We start from the raw sequence: 17,248 nt of genomic DNA on the forward strand, positions 1-17,248 counted from the left end.
CAGACTTCAGAAGTTTGTTACACTCCTGGTGTGCCTATGCTATTGTACAGCAGGTGGGTGAAAATGGAATATGTATAAGTGTGTCCTGTCATGCAGGGACACTGAGAAAGAGGATTGACAGGCAGAATGATAGAACATGAGCTCTTAAAGGAGTGCTGCAGTTACAAGGACTACCATAAATGTACCAACAGAGGATTGTACAGGAGTTAGAGGGATGCAGAGACTTTATTTCTGTAAAGACTTCTAACGGAACCACTGCCAAATATTGTGTCCCATTTTGATGTTCATTGTTGGAAAAGAAAGTTAATGAAAGTTCTGGAAAGAGTTCAGAAAAGAGCTGTGAGAAATTGTTTTGAGGCTTAGAACAAGACAACAAAGTATCCATTTAAATCTTAGCCAAAATGTAATTTGACACTGCTCTATATACTAAAAATACACAGTGAAAGTATTTTGGATAATAGATAAAAGGGATCTAATAAAATAGGTTACAGTAAGATCCAGTGAATTGAAGCTAAAGCTCAGCAAATTCAGACTGGGATTAAGCCACTGCATATGAACAAAGAGCACTAACTTTTGGAACAACTACTTGTAGTCCAGTAGAGATATTCTATCACATGAAATCTTTAAAGCCAAATTTATGCATGTTTTTCAAAGATATTCCCAAGCTCAAAACAGAAGTTCCATAATGCATGGTGCAGAAACTACTGAGCAAGGTTCTTTGATCTGTGCTATGCAGGAGGTCAGTGAAGGTGATCATAGTATTCCCTTCTGTCTTTAATCTACTGAGGTGCATTATGACAAGCTTAACATGTATTTACATGTTTCCATCTAATTAAGAGAATGTAACCGTGCATTTATAGAAAGACAATTCAACTATTTTAGATACTACTGTACCTTTAATTTATTAGCTTTTGTTAAAAGCATGTAACAATCTAGAGGATATAAAGTATAATTTACAAAAATATAAATCTTGGTTATTTTATTTTTAGTATTTCAACATATTACTATATTGTATGTGTTACTCAGAGAGTATGTTTAACAACCTGAAATTATCCAGCAAACCAAAAGTGTGGGCTATTACATATGACTTTTGTAGAACAAATTATATATTAGGGAAGGGTAACTGAAAATGGCTATATTAACATACTGTTTATATGAAAGCTTATGCAGTGCACTATACTTGCATCCCAAAAAAAATATACATTTTAAGCCCTTTATTACAGCATTTTTTTCAGTATAAATATGCAGATTAAGCATATGAGTGTTTTAGGAAAGAAGTTTTGATTTGTGTACAAAAGGGATATTCTAAAATAAGCCTGCCTTTGCAAGTTCACGTCCCATCTTCTCGGTTAACTGAAGAGATAAAATAGTCAGAAAAATAGCATATAAAAACGTATTTTAATCCTTTGATTATGGAAAACTTTACACTTAAATTTCTCACTAAACACCAGGTGTCTTGGCTAGGTGGGTTAGGAAGACATTTGTAAAAGTATTGAATTCCTGGAAGATGAATATGAAAGACAAACGACGACAGTAAGACATATCCTTCCAGGTGAGCATGTGTGTCATTTTAGTCTCTCTCCGCATGCTTTCTGTAGAGGAATTGTAGGCTTGCATTCATTCATCAATACAAGTGGATTCATTTCCCATTTACAACTTTCCCAGTATAGTCGAGCAGATGTGTGGGTCTTGTAAAAGATGTGTCTGTATGAACTTATCGGCAGGCGCAAGTTTCAACAGACATGTTGGGATATACCTTTAAAACAACATTTTTGTTCTCATCTAAGAACAGGACACTGAGTGAGCTCATTTTGTCAGGAACACAGCAGGGTTCTGGGATGCCAGGAATGATTCCTACTGCTTTTACGATGCTCTGGATTGTAGCATGATTTGATGGCCGGACAATCTGGAACAGAGAAGGAAATAGTTATCGCTTCATTTATGAGTAGTCACTTTCCCAAATGGACTTGGAAAATGACAACAATTATGTTTTTTTTATTTTTCAAAAAAGTGAATATATGTGATTGAGTCATAGGACCATGCAGCATAGTCAGTCACTCACACTTCCAGCTTTCCTGCTCAGGGTGTATCCAACTGGTATTTTGTGCTCCTTATGCTGCCTTTATAAATACCAGAGGAGGGCACTGGTGGCACAGCCAGCACTCAGTAGCTTGAAGAAAGGATGTCCCTGACTGCACATTACTAGATGCTGGAGGCAGGTATGCAGGAGAGAAGGTCTAAGGTGGTCTAAGGTCTTAGTACTTCTTATTCCTAAGATGCTATCTTTTGTTTGGTTTTGTTTTTGTTTTTTTTTTTTTTTTTTTTTAACCACTTGTCTGAGTTGGAAAATTGGCTACTGTAAGTATTTTCAAAATAACTATCCCTATGTTCCAGTACGATTTCTCCTCATGTACGCTAACCTGGAATTAGTTACTTTTTCCTGGAGTACTTACTCTTTTAAAAGAGCAGAGTGCTCCAGAGTAGTGTCCGCAAGGGGGAGTCAGTCTAGAATGGTCAAACAACCTGACAGAGCCTTTCTGATCATAACCCCATGGCAACTTCATACTTGTAGTCTTTGCCTGCTTCCCTCTGCCTTTCTCACCAGGCTTTCCCGGTCCCTGCCCCCCGAGCTAGTCTTAAAGTGGGAGAAGAAAACAAAGGGCTGAGAGGGCAGGAAAAGTATGAAGTGAGGTTTCACAGCAGCTTTATGTCTATATATTGTTCATGATACTGAGCCACAATTTTATTTCTACTATTGATTTCTGGATGCAGTAAACAACACAAGAAGAAGTATTTGAGAAGAGGAGGCAGCCATTAGGCATGACAGCAGTGAGAATAAGAAAAGGCAAAAGTTAAGATATGTAAATAGTATACTGTTTAGTAGTTAAATGTAACACTTTTTTTTTTCAGCCTTTATTCACAAGCTACACTTGACTGTTGTAGTCTGAGCAACTGAATAGTGCTAAACAGTTTTCACCACTTCTGTTGCTTGAGGTACACAGAGCCAAGCACAGGTTTACTGGTGATGGAGTGACAGCCTTTCTTTGTCATTGCCTCAGGATAGCGTGGAATGCATGTGCTCCAGTTACATAAGGCAATAGTATGGCATGCAACCCACCACTGTGGCTGCAGCTTCAGTGACTCCTGTTCAGTTGTCATGCTTATGTTGTCCCAGACAAATAAGTACAGTAACACTAGGAAAATTGTGTTAGTCATATCAAGCCTTTTGCTACAGTTTCATGAGTTTTCTGCACAGATCTGGTATACATGGCACATGAAATCTTTATCACTGTCAGTACACAGCTGTATATCGAGTGGAAAATGACATCTGTGGGACAACAAATAGGGACTTTGCACATCTCCACATGGAAGCAGATACTTCAAGTGAGAAGAATTAATGTCTTCTCTATCTTCTCTGTCTTTCAAATAATAATTGAATATATGCAAACCATGATTTTTCATTTCAACATGAAAAGTTATGCAGTCCATGGGTATAACAAAGGAGTTATTTTTTAGGATAATTCAGTTTTGATACATTTGCTTTAAGTGTAACATATCAGCAAATCAGATCCAAACCTTAATTGCTAATAAGGCTTTCAGATGTTCCTTAACTAAAGTGATCTCATTTGAGCCATTACAAGGAGGAACTGTGAAATCCATCCTTGATCCTTCAGGGCTTCAAGACAGCATCCCTATAGCCAAGTCCCAACAAGTGACCAATCCTGGAAAGTGCCTTTCTGTAATTAGCATATGTTGACATAATTAGCAACAGCTTGCTCTCTCATGCTGCCATGCATCTTTAGATTTCAAAGCTGTCCACAGACAAGCAACAGCGACTTAGTCTCACAGTTGCTGTGTGAAGTAGAAGTAAGCTTCTACCCGCATTGACCATGTCAGCAAATCTGGACAGCAAGAGAGAGACAGAAGTAGCTTTCATGTTTTAAAACAACTGGAGAGTTTAGAAATTCAAATAACTAGAGCTTCTAGAATCAAGTTCTTACTTTAACCTTTATGAAAAACCTCCTGAAATGTTCCTAGCACCTTTATTATTTCATATTGTTATTTGAAATAGCCACAGATCCTAACGGGCTACTGAAACAGAATTTGTTGGCCCTGTGCAGCAGATAGCAATCATTGCCCTCAGCCAGTTACTGACGTACAGGATTCCTGAGCATGAACCTGCAGAAGATCCTACTAGGATCTTCTCCAGCTGTGCAGTCTCTAATATCTGCAAGGAACAAATAGATGTGAGCAAAGTCTAGCGTGAGCAGCTGTCTACCAAGACAGCAGCACTAATTACGTTTCTAATGCCTGCAAGTGTATACACTATGCACAGAAATGCTTATAGAGGAAAAAGAGAGTTACATACTATTGCTCTGTACAGAATCTGACTGCTTGAGCCCTATAACTACAGCAGAGCCAGAGAGCACACCCATCCCACATCCAGCCAGGCTCCAAATTTTCCAGCCTTTCTGGAAACCTGGCATGAGTGTTCAGTGATCATGGGCTAGGCTTCACATTAGCCTTGTACTGATGTGCTTAAGTGGAAAGCTTGAAATAATGAGTTGAATGCCCAGTAGTGATGGCACTGAGGAAGTGCTGATGTTGGCTGCTAAGTTATATACACCAGGCCAGGTTCTGATGTTACTTAACCTCTAGGACAATCCTAGCTGAGGAACATTTTGGGCCTCAGAAAATAGAAGGAAGGTGATGTAGCCAAAAAGCAATTGAACAGCAGGTTTGAACTACTTTAGCCCCTCCCCTTCTGCCTGGCTTACTCCCCTTATAAAGTCTGTTTTATCATGGATTTGCACCTCTAAAACCAACGCCACCCCCCCCACCCCCCCCCCCGCTCAATAACCAATGCTTCTTAGCTTCAGGAAAGTTTTGTTTTCAGGTTTGAATTCAACTCTCAAAAGGAAACTCATGAACTGATACACTTACAAGGATGAAATCAAGAGAATTCTAGTTACTGTAGACCAGAGAAAGGGTATGTTCCCACCTACTTCTACCACAAGTAGGACTAGCATTTATTTGGCAAATGCAGCAGTGCAGCCAGCTGTTATTAACCATATAAGCTAGCCTTCCTGCTCACCGTTTAGGGAATAAAAACCTCACCAGTAAGTTAGATGAACTCGCTATGACAAGATTTGTGCCAGAGCTGTTTTGTATCTAGATCAAGAATTGCAGTTTAAAGCAAATGTGCAGAGTGATGTACCAATACTTAAAAAAAAAAAAATCATACAGTGTGATGATTCTCAACATACCAGGTATATAATTCTGTCTCCACAGTACTAAAAGAGTACCTTGGAAATAAGGTGTCTGTTTTCCATCACAGGTTGATTGTGTAGACCAAATCTTCATGAATACCCTTAATGTGGCCTTTGGCTTAGGAGTGGAAGTAATATTTCTAGGTATGACATTATATGTCCGCAGTATAAGCTTATTTAACTATTCCAGCTATAAACAGAGCCACTCTCTTTTGGTTCTGTCAGCTTTTGTGTCACGCTGTTTTGCTCGCAAGAAGCCAGATGTGTAAATCCATCTTTTTTTAAAATTTTTTGCTTTGGTATGTATGAATGGTGCATTAGACTGTGGGTCTATGGCAGAGAACCCATATTCCCAGGCTGTGTTTTGTTTCAGATAAGGTAAATGGTAATTGTGTTGCACAATCTCTTTATACTACAACAACAAAGTGAATTTGTATGTGAGCCTGTGCAAGCTTCAGTTCTTACCAGACCATGTATCAATTTATGTATACATGGTTCAGCATCGGCCAGCTACACAAGAACATGTGGTTAGATTTGTACACCCTACCGTGATGTCTGGATTTCCACTGTTCCTGGACTTAAACTAGCCTGCATATCTATTCTTTCTGAAATCGTACTACTTATTTCAACACAAACACACATCAATCTCCCTGTAAGTAAAGTAGGGCAGATTACGGACTCAGAGCTTTGAAATTCTCTGCTGTAAAACACTATCCGTTATTTATGTGCTGACTGACCACGTGTAAAAATATCAGTAGAATAAATAATCAGGCCATTTGTAGGTAGAATTGCAAAATAATTACAGTTTCTAAACATGCAGGTTATGCAGTGCTTCAAATCCTCCCCTCCCCCATTACTTGAAAACCCTATAAAAAGCTGATAATTCTCGTGCTACATAGGATTGCCACATTTTCTACTTCTTGCCATACAGCAAGTGAGTGGGAATGAGCCAAATCAAAATTCCATTGGAGCAGGAAGTCATGTTTGCCTCTCTATTAGCAAATCTCACACTGCTTCTATAGGAGGAATTCAGTACGCTAGCTTTAGAATGTTACAGACAGATGATATATGGCATTTCCAGCCACATAAGGTAAATCAACTTTTTTGTTCCAGCAGAATTGTTTTAATTCTAACATTTTAGTAAATTAAAAAAAGCAGCAGAGGATTTTGCGACACAAACATCAGCTTAACCAGCATTCTTATTTTCAAAGTCACAGGCAGTTTCTTAAAGTTAAAATTAGCTCAGTGTCACTACTCTGCATTTTTCTCCTAAGGTGTTAGCAGTGGAATTCAGAAATACTCTAATACAGTAGCTTGTTTTATTATTAGCATATAATACTTTATACTTCTGCTACCACAACAGAGTAGTTTGATGATTTAGTGTGTGTAACCATATTTTAATAAGCTGCCTAAGTCTTTATGTTATGGTTTCAAGGTATAAGATGAGAAATTATAAGATAAACCTGAGACATTTTTCTTATGCTTCAGATTACATTTAAAGATAACTTGGAATCTTTTTGCACTCTGATGAATAAACTGATGGAAACAATACTGCTTAAATTATTTAAGCTGAACAAGGCAACAGAACACAGTGAAAAAGGTAAAAATCTAGAGGAAAATCTAACGAAAGAAGTAGTTGGATAGGCAGAACAGGAGATCTACTGTTTGCAAGCTAACAACAAAAAGACATACTACCTTGGGCATTGGAAATTCACATGCCCCTGCACAGTAGTAGGCATCAAATGATTTGGGAGATATGATCCATTCATTCCAGCCAATATCAGCAAAGTCAACTTTCATGTATCTTCTTGAACAAATCCTTGGCTCATTCCATTGTTTTCGCCTTGCTTTCTTCATTGTTTTCTCATCAAAATTTAGCACCTGAGACTTTGTAAGTGTTTCTGTATTTTCTTGCCCTTTTCTCCTTCGGTCTTTGCGTGAGGCTTTTGGTTTCAAGGACTTGTAGGCATTCTCCCATATGTCATGTTTGTTGTATTTATTGTTGTTATAATCTACTTCTGGCAACTCATTGTTCTGAATAGAGCTAGACAGGTACGTATCCCTCCTCACTCGGGTATCAGTAGAAGCATTAGGGGATAGATTTGGGTCCCCGTCATTGGAAGGGAATGGATCATAACGCTGTAGGGTGACTGCCACACTGTTAGGTTCAGAGATTGCAAGATCATTGGCATAAACTAGTATGTAAGGTAGATGACTGGTGACCTGTTCAGGGAAGCGCTGGTGTTTCTCCCCAGAATCCAGCTCAGCGCAGAGAATGAGCTCTCCAGCCTGTTTTGATTCTTTTATGATGGGTGAAATGTCTTTTGCGTGCCAAGCCCCTCTCCTTTGAATAAACATGGTGATGTTCCCTTTCACTAGTCCATAGGCAGAATTCTGGTGAATGCTTTGGAAAATGAGATTGAGCCTCAGGATTGGAGGCAGGTGAAGGAGGCGGCAGGATGAATTCTTGGACCGCTTGCAAAACACTTCCCGGTGCCGAGGGCGTTTGTCAGCATAGAAGTGAAAAGTGGCAGCAAGGATCATCTCTGAATCCTGCATGGATGTCAGATTGAAGCAGTACAAGGGCTTCTGGGCCAAGAATTCTGCAAGAGAACAAGGAAAACATGGATAAATATCTGAAACCAAAAATGATAGTCAAACCCTTATTCTTATGAAAATGGATTAACAAATTTTGCTTTTCACTTACCCACTTCAAATCAGTTAGTATAGTGAACTTGTCACTTCAGCTTAAAACTATGGTTAGTAAGAGGAGGAAAAAACCCTAACAATATTTATATCAATATCAATATTTATATAAATTTAATATCAATATTAAATAACATTGGGACTGTCCAACACACTGAGCACCTTTTGCATACATGAGGGATAAAACTCTACCCAGATTTTCAGTTTCAGACTGCCTTTCATTCCAGGCAGGCAAGAAAAGCAATCCTTGCTTCTACTTCATTTATAACAAAGTCAAGCTCAGAGAAGCTATCAAATTTGCCTGTGGCAGAGCTCAGAATGATACCTTACGCAGTGTACTAGCTGAAAACCAGGTTTACAGTTAATATTTGAGATGGTCTAATCTAAAACTAACTGTGAAGATTCCTGAAAGATCTCTGGGTACTAAGTCTGTGGGCAACAATATATGAAGTTCATCATCCGTAAATAGTGCACAAGAGACATTTGACAGGGGAACTGGAAGTAAGCAGTGGAACACATTTTGGGGGCTGTTACTCTTATGAGCAATCCTCCTTTTCAGTATGCATCATGTAGGATCTTTGTTTAAAGGACTGAGAAACCTACTTGGTTTCTAAGACTTGTGTTTTGATCTGCTTGAAGTTAGTGACAACCACTGTTGAATAGGAACTGACTCTTAAAATTCAAACTCCATTTGATATAGTTTCTTTTTAGCTAATTGAACAATTTGTGCTGAAGTTACATCTCTACCCTCCTCTCAAGGAAAATGAGCAATTTTACACTAGTAACTGTTTACACCATGTTTATTTAAACAGTGGAAACCTCTCTTAATGTGTTAAAATGTAATCCCAGAATCAAAAGACCATGACTTCACAGTCTATCATATATATATATATATATATATATTTTTTTTTTTTTACTAGCTCAAGAGTATACGGGAAAATGATGGCAGAAGCAAGAAGTGATTCCTGTTCTCCCAGGCTCAGGCTGGTACTTAGAATGCATCAAAGGACTCAGTGGGTAAGTTTGCATCTTTAGTTAACCCTCTGGCAGCCCTTTTTGATATAGCTGGAAATTCTCTGGCAGCAGAGAGAAAAAAAAAAACAAAAACCAACAAACCCAACAGCCAGTCTTCCCAGAAACACTTAGGTTTCTTTTTCGATGCACTGTGGATGATAAGCCACAGAAATTTTGGCAACAGCAGAAAGGCACTACTGTTAACTGCCACCTGTCAGAATGTTCTTCTTTTTAAGCAGTTTCACTTGAAAGATGGAAATGAATAGTGCTACATCTCACTAAATTGGTGCTTGCCGTCTTCCAGTTCATGCTGGATAGAACCATCATTTGGACTAAACCACAGCAGGTTAAGATATTCATTAATCCCAGGCCCACATAGACAGTCTGAAAGTACAAATGTTCAAGTATGCAATTTTCATCTACACCATCTGTATTTTTTTCCTGATGCAGTGAAGTGGAACAGCTTGTACTGATGTCCACATAATGGTTTCACTGGTGGCAGAGCAGCTAACAGAAACAGTATTCTGTGATGAGAACCTATTTGCTTCTGTCATTTCAGGACAGAAGTCCTATTAGTAAACTTTTAATCAACACCAGTCTTATGCACAGGTGCTCATACTATGAAAAAACTTAAGAGTTTAGATTATATTCAAGACTTTGAAGCATAGAAATTTCACAAAGCTGCTAGCCTATTTTTCAGATCAAGGAAGAGAATAATCATAGTACTTCCTTTAGAACACCAGGCTGTTACTAATGTTTGTTAATTTCAGAAGGCATATTTTCTGAAAAAGGAGTCTATCCACTGCCTCTCCCCACCTGAGCTGTGTACAGTTGAAATTTTAAATAATTTTTTTAGTAGTAGAATGCTCCTAGTACCATCAGTTCTATAGATATGACTGAGATAAAGGCGTTTCAAACAGCAGTCCCAGGGTTTCAGACGGGAAGGTAACTTGTAATGATAGCTCAGAGAAAGGAAGTTTTAATTAATGTAAATTAATTCTGCATTCTAGAGTGAAACAAACCCTTCAAAAGTCAAAATTCTTCGTAGAACAGAGTAACAATCTGTGAATCTGCAGCTACTGAAAAGCAAGAACCCTGGAAGTACAGGCTTTTTAGGAATTGAGGAGAGTTTTGGATGTAGCATAGTCATATTTATCATATTGCATCAGATTGCTCAGGCTTTTACCAACCTGTCAACCAAGCATTGTTACATTTTCCAGGTCTACTCTGAGTTGAACTGTACTAGCTGTATACATTAAAGCTGTTAATATTTTACTGATTGTATCTACCTCTGATCACTGTAGGCAGCTTCAAGTTAGGAATACAGGCAAGATGTGTGGAAGGATACATGCAAGAGATTAGTAGAGAAAAAAAAGGCAAATGGCCAAGGAAAGAAAATAGCCTTTAGTATGTAATCCACATAGGAGAATGTTGCATTGCAGTAAGTGAAGATTAGCAAAACATGGTATTTCTGATAACACATTTGTGAGAAAGAAATATGCAGAGAACCTCATTTAAAATATTTTAAGCTATGAAATTATGTTAAAAACAAGGCTCTAGAGGCCAGAATTACAGTTCCCTGTGTAATCTTGATTTGGTTTTCTTGCACATATGCATCATGATACAGTCTTAATTAAATAGCTTCTATTTCCTACTGTTCACCAAGGTCTTGGCTTTGTTTAGCACAGAGGATGGATGGTGTCCAGGGAATGAGCCTGAGCTGCAAGAGTCAATTTATGGCAAGTTTCATGGTTGAGGCAGCAGATTGCTGCTATGAAGACTAATTCCCCTCAATCTCAGCAACCTAGGACAATAACTTAATATTTTACATTTGGTCACAAACCACTTAGGACTTGAATGTGTAACTAACTTCAGTCAATTGGTGCTATTTTCTAAAGCTACAAAGTTCCCTGAAAACTGGAAGGCACCTGAAGAAAAAAATAGTTTGAGAAATTAGTTCATAGTCTGTCTCTCAGCTCCTTATCAGAGAAATTATGAACTCTTGTGAACACATGTAGAGGTGATCTGAGAGAAGATGATCAGATGTTTGTGAAGCATTCTTCCTGAAGTGATAAGTAGTGCTAGAGGAACACAAAGAAGTTGTATTCAGAACATGCTGAAATAGCACATGCATATATAGAGCAATTGCCTCACGTTGAATATAGAGGAATATTACATATTCAGTAACCTAGTCAACACCACCTGTACCCTGTAAGGGATACATAGGATGACAGTACAGCTGTGGAGTTGAGGAAACCTCAGTAATGCATATGACAAAGGAGCAAACTAAGTCTAGACAAATATTTGGCACCTCTGGAGCCCTCATCTTGACAGCTGTAACAGTGATGCTTGAGTGTCCCCTAACAAACAGCTTTAAGCTGCAGCATAGGAACAGGAGGTTACAGATTTTCTGAAAGGTACATGTGTTAAGAAAAAAAAAGTTCATTGCCTGGGATAATGAAAAGGAAATTATTGTAGGTGTAGTCTCTTTTGCTTATCTCAATAGGATCAGAATTACCATCCGTATTTTATAAAGAACAGACATTCTCTGTCTTGTTGGAAAAACATGCCAATTTCTTCTTTCAGAAGAAAATACTCTAATTTCTTGGAGGATATAAAGAAAAACATACTGCCAGATGAGGTTCTTCTCCCCTCCCTCATCTTGTGTCATTCTGTGGGTCATTTCAGACTGTTCACCACTAGGTTGATGAATTACAAAGAAATACAATTTATTGTTATAACAAAGGAACATTGCAGAGGAGCTTCTGCTTTCATGCCATGTTACTGGGGAAAGATGCAATCCAGCAGAGAAGGTACACAGGAGACAGGAATTTTGGACAGAAGTGTACTTTATTTCCATTGCATGGAAAGACAAGTTACTTCCAGGCATCTCCACCTTGGTTTCATGATCTGACAGATGAGCAAAATAATACCGATTTGTAATTGGTCAGTACAGTCTATCTGTGGGTAGAAAATGCTGCTATTTTAGTGTTTTAAACCAGAATTTAATCCATTTAGATGTAAATAACTTGCTCAGCAGATTATTTGAAAAATGAAGAAAAAGAATATAGTGCAATTCTTGCATTCTTCCCAAATCACTCATGTGGTCTAGGGCCTTACTTGCATAGCAGCCAATATCAGCTGCTCAGTTCACAGAAAAATGAGTGATAGCAGGAGATCATGGAATAACCATCTACACTGGAAGTTCCTTCCTAACCGCTATAGCAGCTGCTAGCTAATGATCTACAGTATGACAATTTATTTCTCTCCCAAATCTCCGCAATTGCTTTACATCCTAACTCCTAGATTTCTAGATATTTTAATCAGCCACTTACCCTTCCATGGCATATGATTCCTTGTACATGGTTACTTTTTAATATTACATTTGACATCAGATAGAAATTACGTTGGGGTGCACGAGAGAGTATGAATTATAGTGCATTATAGTAACCATTCCCTAAAATGCTGTGTGCTGCATTGTATTCTATACATGAGACTTAAATGTAGGAGCAGTAGTTTGAGACTCACAAAAGCAAATTTTGAATTCACCTATCGGATGTACCTATTAAAAATAAGAATATTTCTGGCAAGGTAATGAAAATTATATTGTAGAAACTGATAATAGTTCTTATTTTAAGAGCCAAGATCTTAGTTATAAACTGTAAGAGTTAACCAGAGAAGGAAAACATTTTCCAGAAGAGATAGTTTGGGTTTCCTTGGCAAAGGATAACAAATTTCAAGAGTGAGAGAGGAGGTTTGCACAGTTGTTATTTTGAAGCAAGACTGGGCTAATGAAATGTGTAGTTTTGGCACAGTATCTATACTCTTCCACCCTCATAATCAAGCCGAGTAAAGCTGGGGAGAGGGAGGTCAGACGTCTGTCTTCTCAGGTTTAATTTAGGCAGTGCAACAAGTTTAAGATGCCGAGCAGTTTTAGGCAGCCCCGTAGGCGGCACTCTTCCTAACAAACTCGTAAGCCTGCGAGAGGAGCAGGAGGAGAGGACCTGCGGCCGGAGCACTCGCTACTACTTTTATGCCTCAAGCATCTCTGAGAAGATCTGTCGATCCAGCGCGATGTGCGCTGGGAACAGCACTTCTTTTGCCGGTGGTTTGCATCCACAGCAGCGGAGGCTTTCCGAAGGGAGATACCTTGCTGCAGAGGCTCTCGGGGGAGGAAGGGGACCGGGGGAGGTGGGCGCCGTCCGCAGAGCGGAGGGGAGACACGGCGTCCGTGTAGTTCGCAAGGGTCCCCCCAGTATTCACCCAGCAGGCACTGACAACCTCGGCGCAAACCCGCCACTGTAAAGCGAAAGTGGAGTCAGGGGGCTCCGGCGGTGCCCCCCGCCCCCGGCCCGTCTTACCCGGCCTGGCTTTGAAGCTGCGGACCGTGTTGCCGTCGCCGGGCCGGCTCCCTTCCCGGTTGTACTTCTCGTAGAGCTTAAGCATGTGGACAGCTACCATGTCCTGAGTGGCGCTGCCCAGCGCGGGGGGCAGCGAAGAGCCCCCGCGGGGGTGGCGGCCGGGGGAGGACGAGTCCCGGGCGGCCGGCGGCTGGACGGGGCAGGCGGGCGGGCTGCCGGCGCCCTCCCCCGCCGGCCAGCGGCAGCCCCCATGGCCCAGGGCCCACAGCAGGAGGCAGCAGGTCAGGCGGCCGGCCATCGGCGGGATGCTGCGGGGCGGCCGGGTGCGGAGCGGCGGCGGCTCGGTCGCTGCCTGCGTCTGGGTCTCCCGGTTGGCCCTGCCGCACCGGGGCGAGGGGGCGGCGGGGCCGGGGAGGGAGGGGGAAGGAGGAGGGTGGTGGGGGCGGCCCCCCCCCGCCGCCGCTGATGCTGCCTCCGCCGGGCCAATCCCCGGGCCCGCGGGTGAGGAGTTGCGGCCCGGGGCGGCGGGCGGCAGCGCCGGGGGTCCGGGTGCGGGGGGAACTCGCGGGAGGGGACCCTGCATTCCTCTAGCGTGGGGCTTCCCCGCTCTTTAAAGCGTAGCGGGGAAAGGCTCTACATTAATTAGCGCACAGCCGCTGATTGGAGACACATGGCACCGCCACCGCTGTGGCAGCGAGCGCTGCGGCAGGACGGCACCTTGGCTGCCTGCGCCAGCGCGGGGCGGGAGAGAGGGATCGAAAATAATTTTCAAAAGATAGAAGCAAATAGATAACAAGTGGGCAGGCAGGCGGTGGGAAAGGACGGGAGGGCGGGTGGATGGCGGGGACAGCATGAGAAGGAAAGGGCGCGCACGTACGTGCAGAAAGAAGTGGAAGGGTCTTTTCTGTTTGGATCGGCAGAGCTGACAGTGCTGTCTTGGAAAGGCAACGCTGTAAGCAGGGTTTGTTTCAAGGATCCCGGAGAAAAGAGAAGTCTCCGGTGGGTCCACACTCTGGAAGACCCAGTGTGAACTAGCCAAGAGTGCAACAAGGGTCACTGATAATTCCAAGCAGATACTTAAATAGTAGGGGTTAAAGGGGCTGTGCATGGGTAAACTTTCGTCATTGGGCTGTTTCTATGTGTGATCTGAAGGAGGAGAATACTGGCGTGAATTTCTGAAGGATTTACATGGCTTAGGTCGGAGGGGGTTGATTTAAAAGTGAATGGTGCATGTTGCGCTTATTCATCATGTGACACAGGTAGTTCTGAATCATAGTTTATAGTCACCCAGCGGGTATAAATGCTGCTATAATGAATAGCAGTTTTAAAGACAACCTGTAAGGAGAGTGGTATATTTGAAGGGAATTTGTTCATTCTGACTCCTTTTTTAAAGCTTGTCTTCCAGTAGCCAAGACAGTTACTTTTCTTGGAGAGTATACAATGCAATAATTGAAAAATTGTTGGAAAAAGCTACTGTTGCTGTGTATAACACAACTCTTTTGTGATTTTTTAACCTTGGAGTGTCAAATCTGAGCAGATACTATTGAAAGCCTCTGAACCACAAGTTTGTAGTTTTTGGATCATGGCAAAGAAAGGTTTGATTCATTTTTAAAATTAGCACCAGGCCACATTGCTCTGTGCTCCTTGAATGTATGAAACGAACAATTTGCAAATACAAATTTGCCCAAATGTACGTTGCTAAAGTATCAAACCTCCTATTAATTAATCTTTGCTTATAAATAAGCCAAACCATCCTTTGATGCTTTTTTTTTTTTTTTTTTTTTCTCTCCATGGTAGCATGCTCATGACCTCCACTGGGGGTGTGAGCGAACCTTTTGTTGTTTGTGGTTTTTGTCTGTACTGTTTCTATACAATCAAGGTCCTGTGAAAAGGAGGAAGAGGCAGCGGGAGGTAGGAACAAGCTGGGCTATTTTGGACCAATGTGCCATTAAAATGTTCTCTCTCCCCTTAACTCACTCCAAACTCCTATTCAGGCATACACTTTGTATCAGTCTTTAACCTGCACTAAAACCTGTAGGACACTGATACTTTGACATTGTTGGGAAAGAATTAAAGAATCAACCAGGGATGGCTAATATTTCTTGCCTTATTTTATTGCAGAACAGCAGGAATTCAAAGTCTTTAAAGCTCTGGTACTTTGACTCTTTTATGCAGCTGAGATGATGAAATAAAAATGTGTTTGGTAAAGGAATTCAAATTAGCACTGGGTCACATAATTCCCCTGTTCTGAATATGGCCAATCAATGGCATCTCTAAGGCATCTAGAGGCAAGAGCTATGCAATTTCTGCTCATGCAGAATAATATTCCTAGCGTGGAAATTTCTGCTAATTAAAGCTCTTGCCAAGTAGAGTCTTTTTTTTTTCTTCTTCTTCTTCTTCTTAAATAGCTCAAGTCAAATAGCTTTGCAAGCCAGGACTTGGAGAAAGTCTCCCTATAGTTAGAGAAATGCATTCAAGATTTTAAACTGCAGGTCTCAGCTTCCTGCTAAAATAATTGTGATATAAATAGTGTTATACATCCTTAATAACAGCTTATATATGGAAAAAAACAAAGTTTTCTTATGGAATTAGAGACATCTATATAAAGTAACTATTGTGGCCTGTGCTTTTGTTTTGTTGTAGAACATAATGGAGGAAATACATAGGAAATATGTAGGAGGGAATATAGGGCACCAGGAGTAGTATCTATTCTTTTTGTTCTATGGTAAAATAACTTCTTAACTCCCTTTAGGCTTAGATCTATCTATATTAAAATAATTTTGCCTGACTCTTTATTTTTAATAATGAAGTCAGTAGCAGGGATAAAGAAGGTTAAAACTCCAGGGAAGTTAATGAAACATAAATTATTACTGAATTTGGGCTTCAGTCCAAATTTCTGGTTACTATGTATTGTAGGATAGCTCATTCATTTTTCACTTATAAAAACACCTTGCTATGTGTAATGCTACACAATTAGCTAGGACCATACAAGATGATTCCTTAAGTATATAACTAATTAATTAGAAATTAACTGAACAAAATACAGTGGGCTGCAGGTTCTTATAGAAACTGATGGCAGAACTCTGAAAACCTTTTTCACATTCCATCCAAAATCACATGGTGTGACGGGAATGATATACAGTCAGTAAAAAAGGCTTTTGTATTTTGTTCAGTTTTCCTGAACAATAGTGAAATTATCTTAATACCCAAAAAAGAAGAGAGTCATAGTGATGTTTAGGTGTTAGAGCAAGCAAAATGCTCAGACCTGATCCAGAGCCCTGGAAGGCCCTTCAAGTTGAGAGAAGAGTTTGGACATATTAGGCAATGCCTATTGTTGGCAGGGAAAGCTTTGCCTCTTGAGAAGCAGCAGTCACTGTCCCAGTCTATCCTATTAGTTCAAGAACAAGCTCTGACCTTGGACTTCCATTCTGGATCCACACTCTCCCGTATTCCAGGCTGCGACAAGAATAGCCTTTCCACCCGCTGGACTCCCCATCCTTCATCTTTAGTCACAAAATTTTATTTTGTCTATCTTGCCAAGAAGCAAGAATTGCCTCTATTTGCATCCTACCACACTATCAATGGTGCATAATTACAGAAAGTAAGGAACTAGGAACCAAGATGGACTGACTTAGTTCAATTTAGCATAATTTGTCCCACCCTGCCATAAATATCCAACTGTTCATATGGTCTGTGCTCTAGGGGTGCCTGTTGCTTTTCATTGGTTATAAAAGAAGTCTATATCAGCTAGCTGAGATGTGCAGAGGATGAATTTCACTCTAAGTAGGTGGTTGTGTGAGTAGAGACCACCTTCCTCTTCCACTAGTTTCACTGGCACATGATAGCAATGCACTATTCAGCCTCAGGTTTAGTGTTTTGTAGGACTGGATTTAACTT

At 40.6% G+C, this 17,248-nt stretch overlaps 1 protein-coding gene across 1 annotated transcript; it reads right to left on the minus strand.

The window, feature by feature from the left end:
- Positions 1 to 876: 876 nt before the first annotated feature.
- GDF10 (growth differentiation factor 10) lies at positions 877 to 13,714 on the minus strand. Its single transcript, XM_074874007.1, has 3 exons — positions 13,352 to 13,714; positions 6,966 to 7,873; positions 877 to 1,906 (listed from the first exon to the last, which is right to left on the minus strand). The coding sequence occupies exons 1-3, from the start codon at positions 13,647 to 13,649 to the stop codon at positions 1,715 to 1,717; spliced, it is 1,398 nt and encodes a 465-aa protein (XP_074730108.1). The 5' UTR covers positions 13,650 to 13,714; the 3' UTR covers positions 877 to 1,714.
- Positions 13,715 to 17,248: the final 3,534 nt, after the last annotated feature.

This window comes from Strix uralensis, chromosome 7 (assembly GCF_047716275.1).
Source record: "Strix uralensis isolate ZFMK-TIS-50842 chromosome 7, bStrUra1, whole genome shotgun sequence".
Taxonomy (NCBI): Eukaryota; Metazoa; Chordata; class Aves; order Strigiformes; family Strigidae; genus Strix; species Strix uralensis.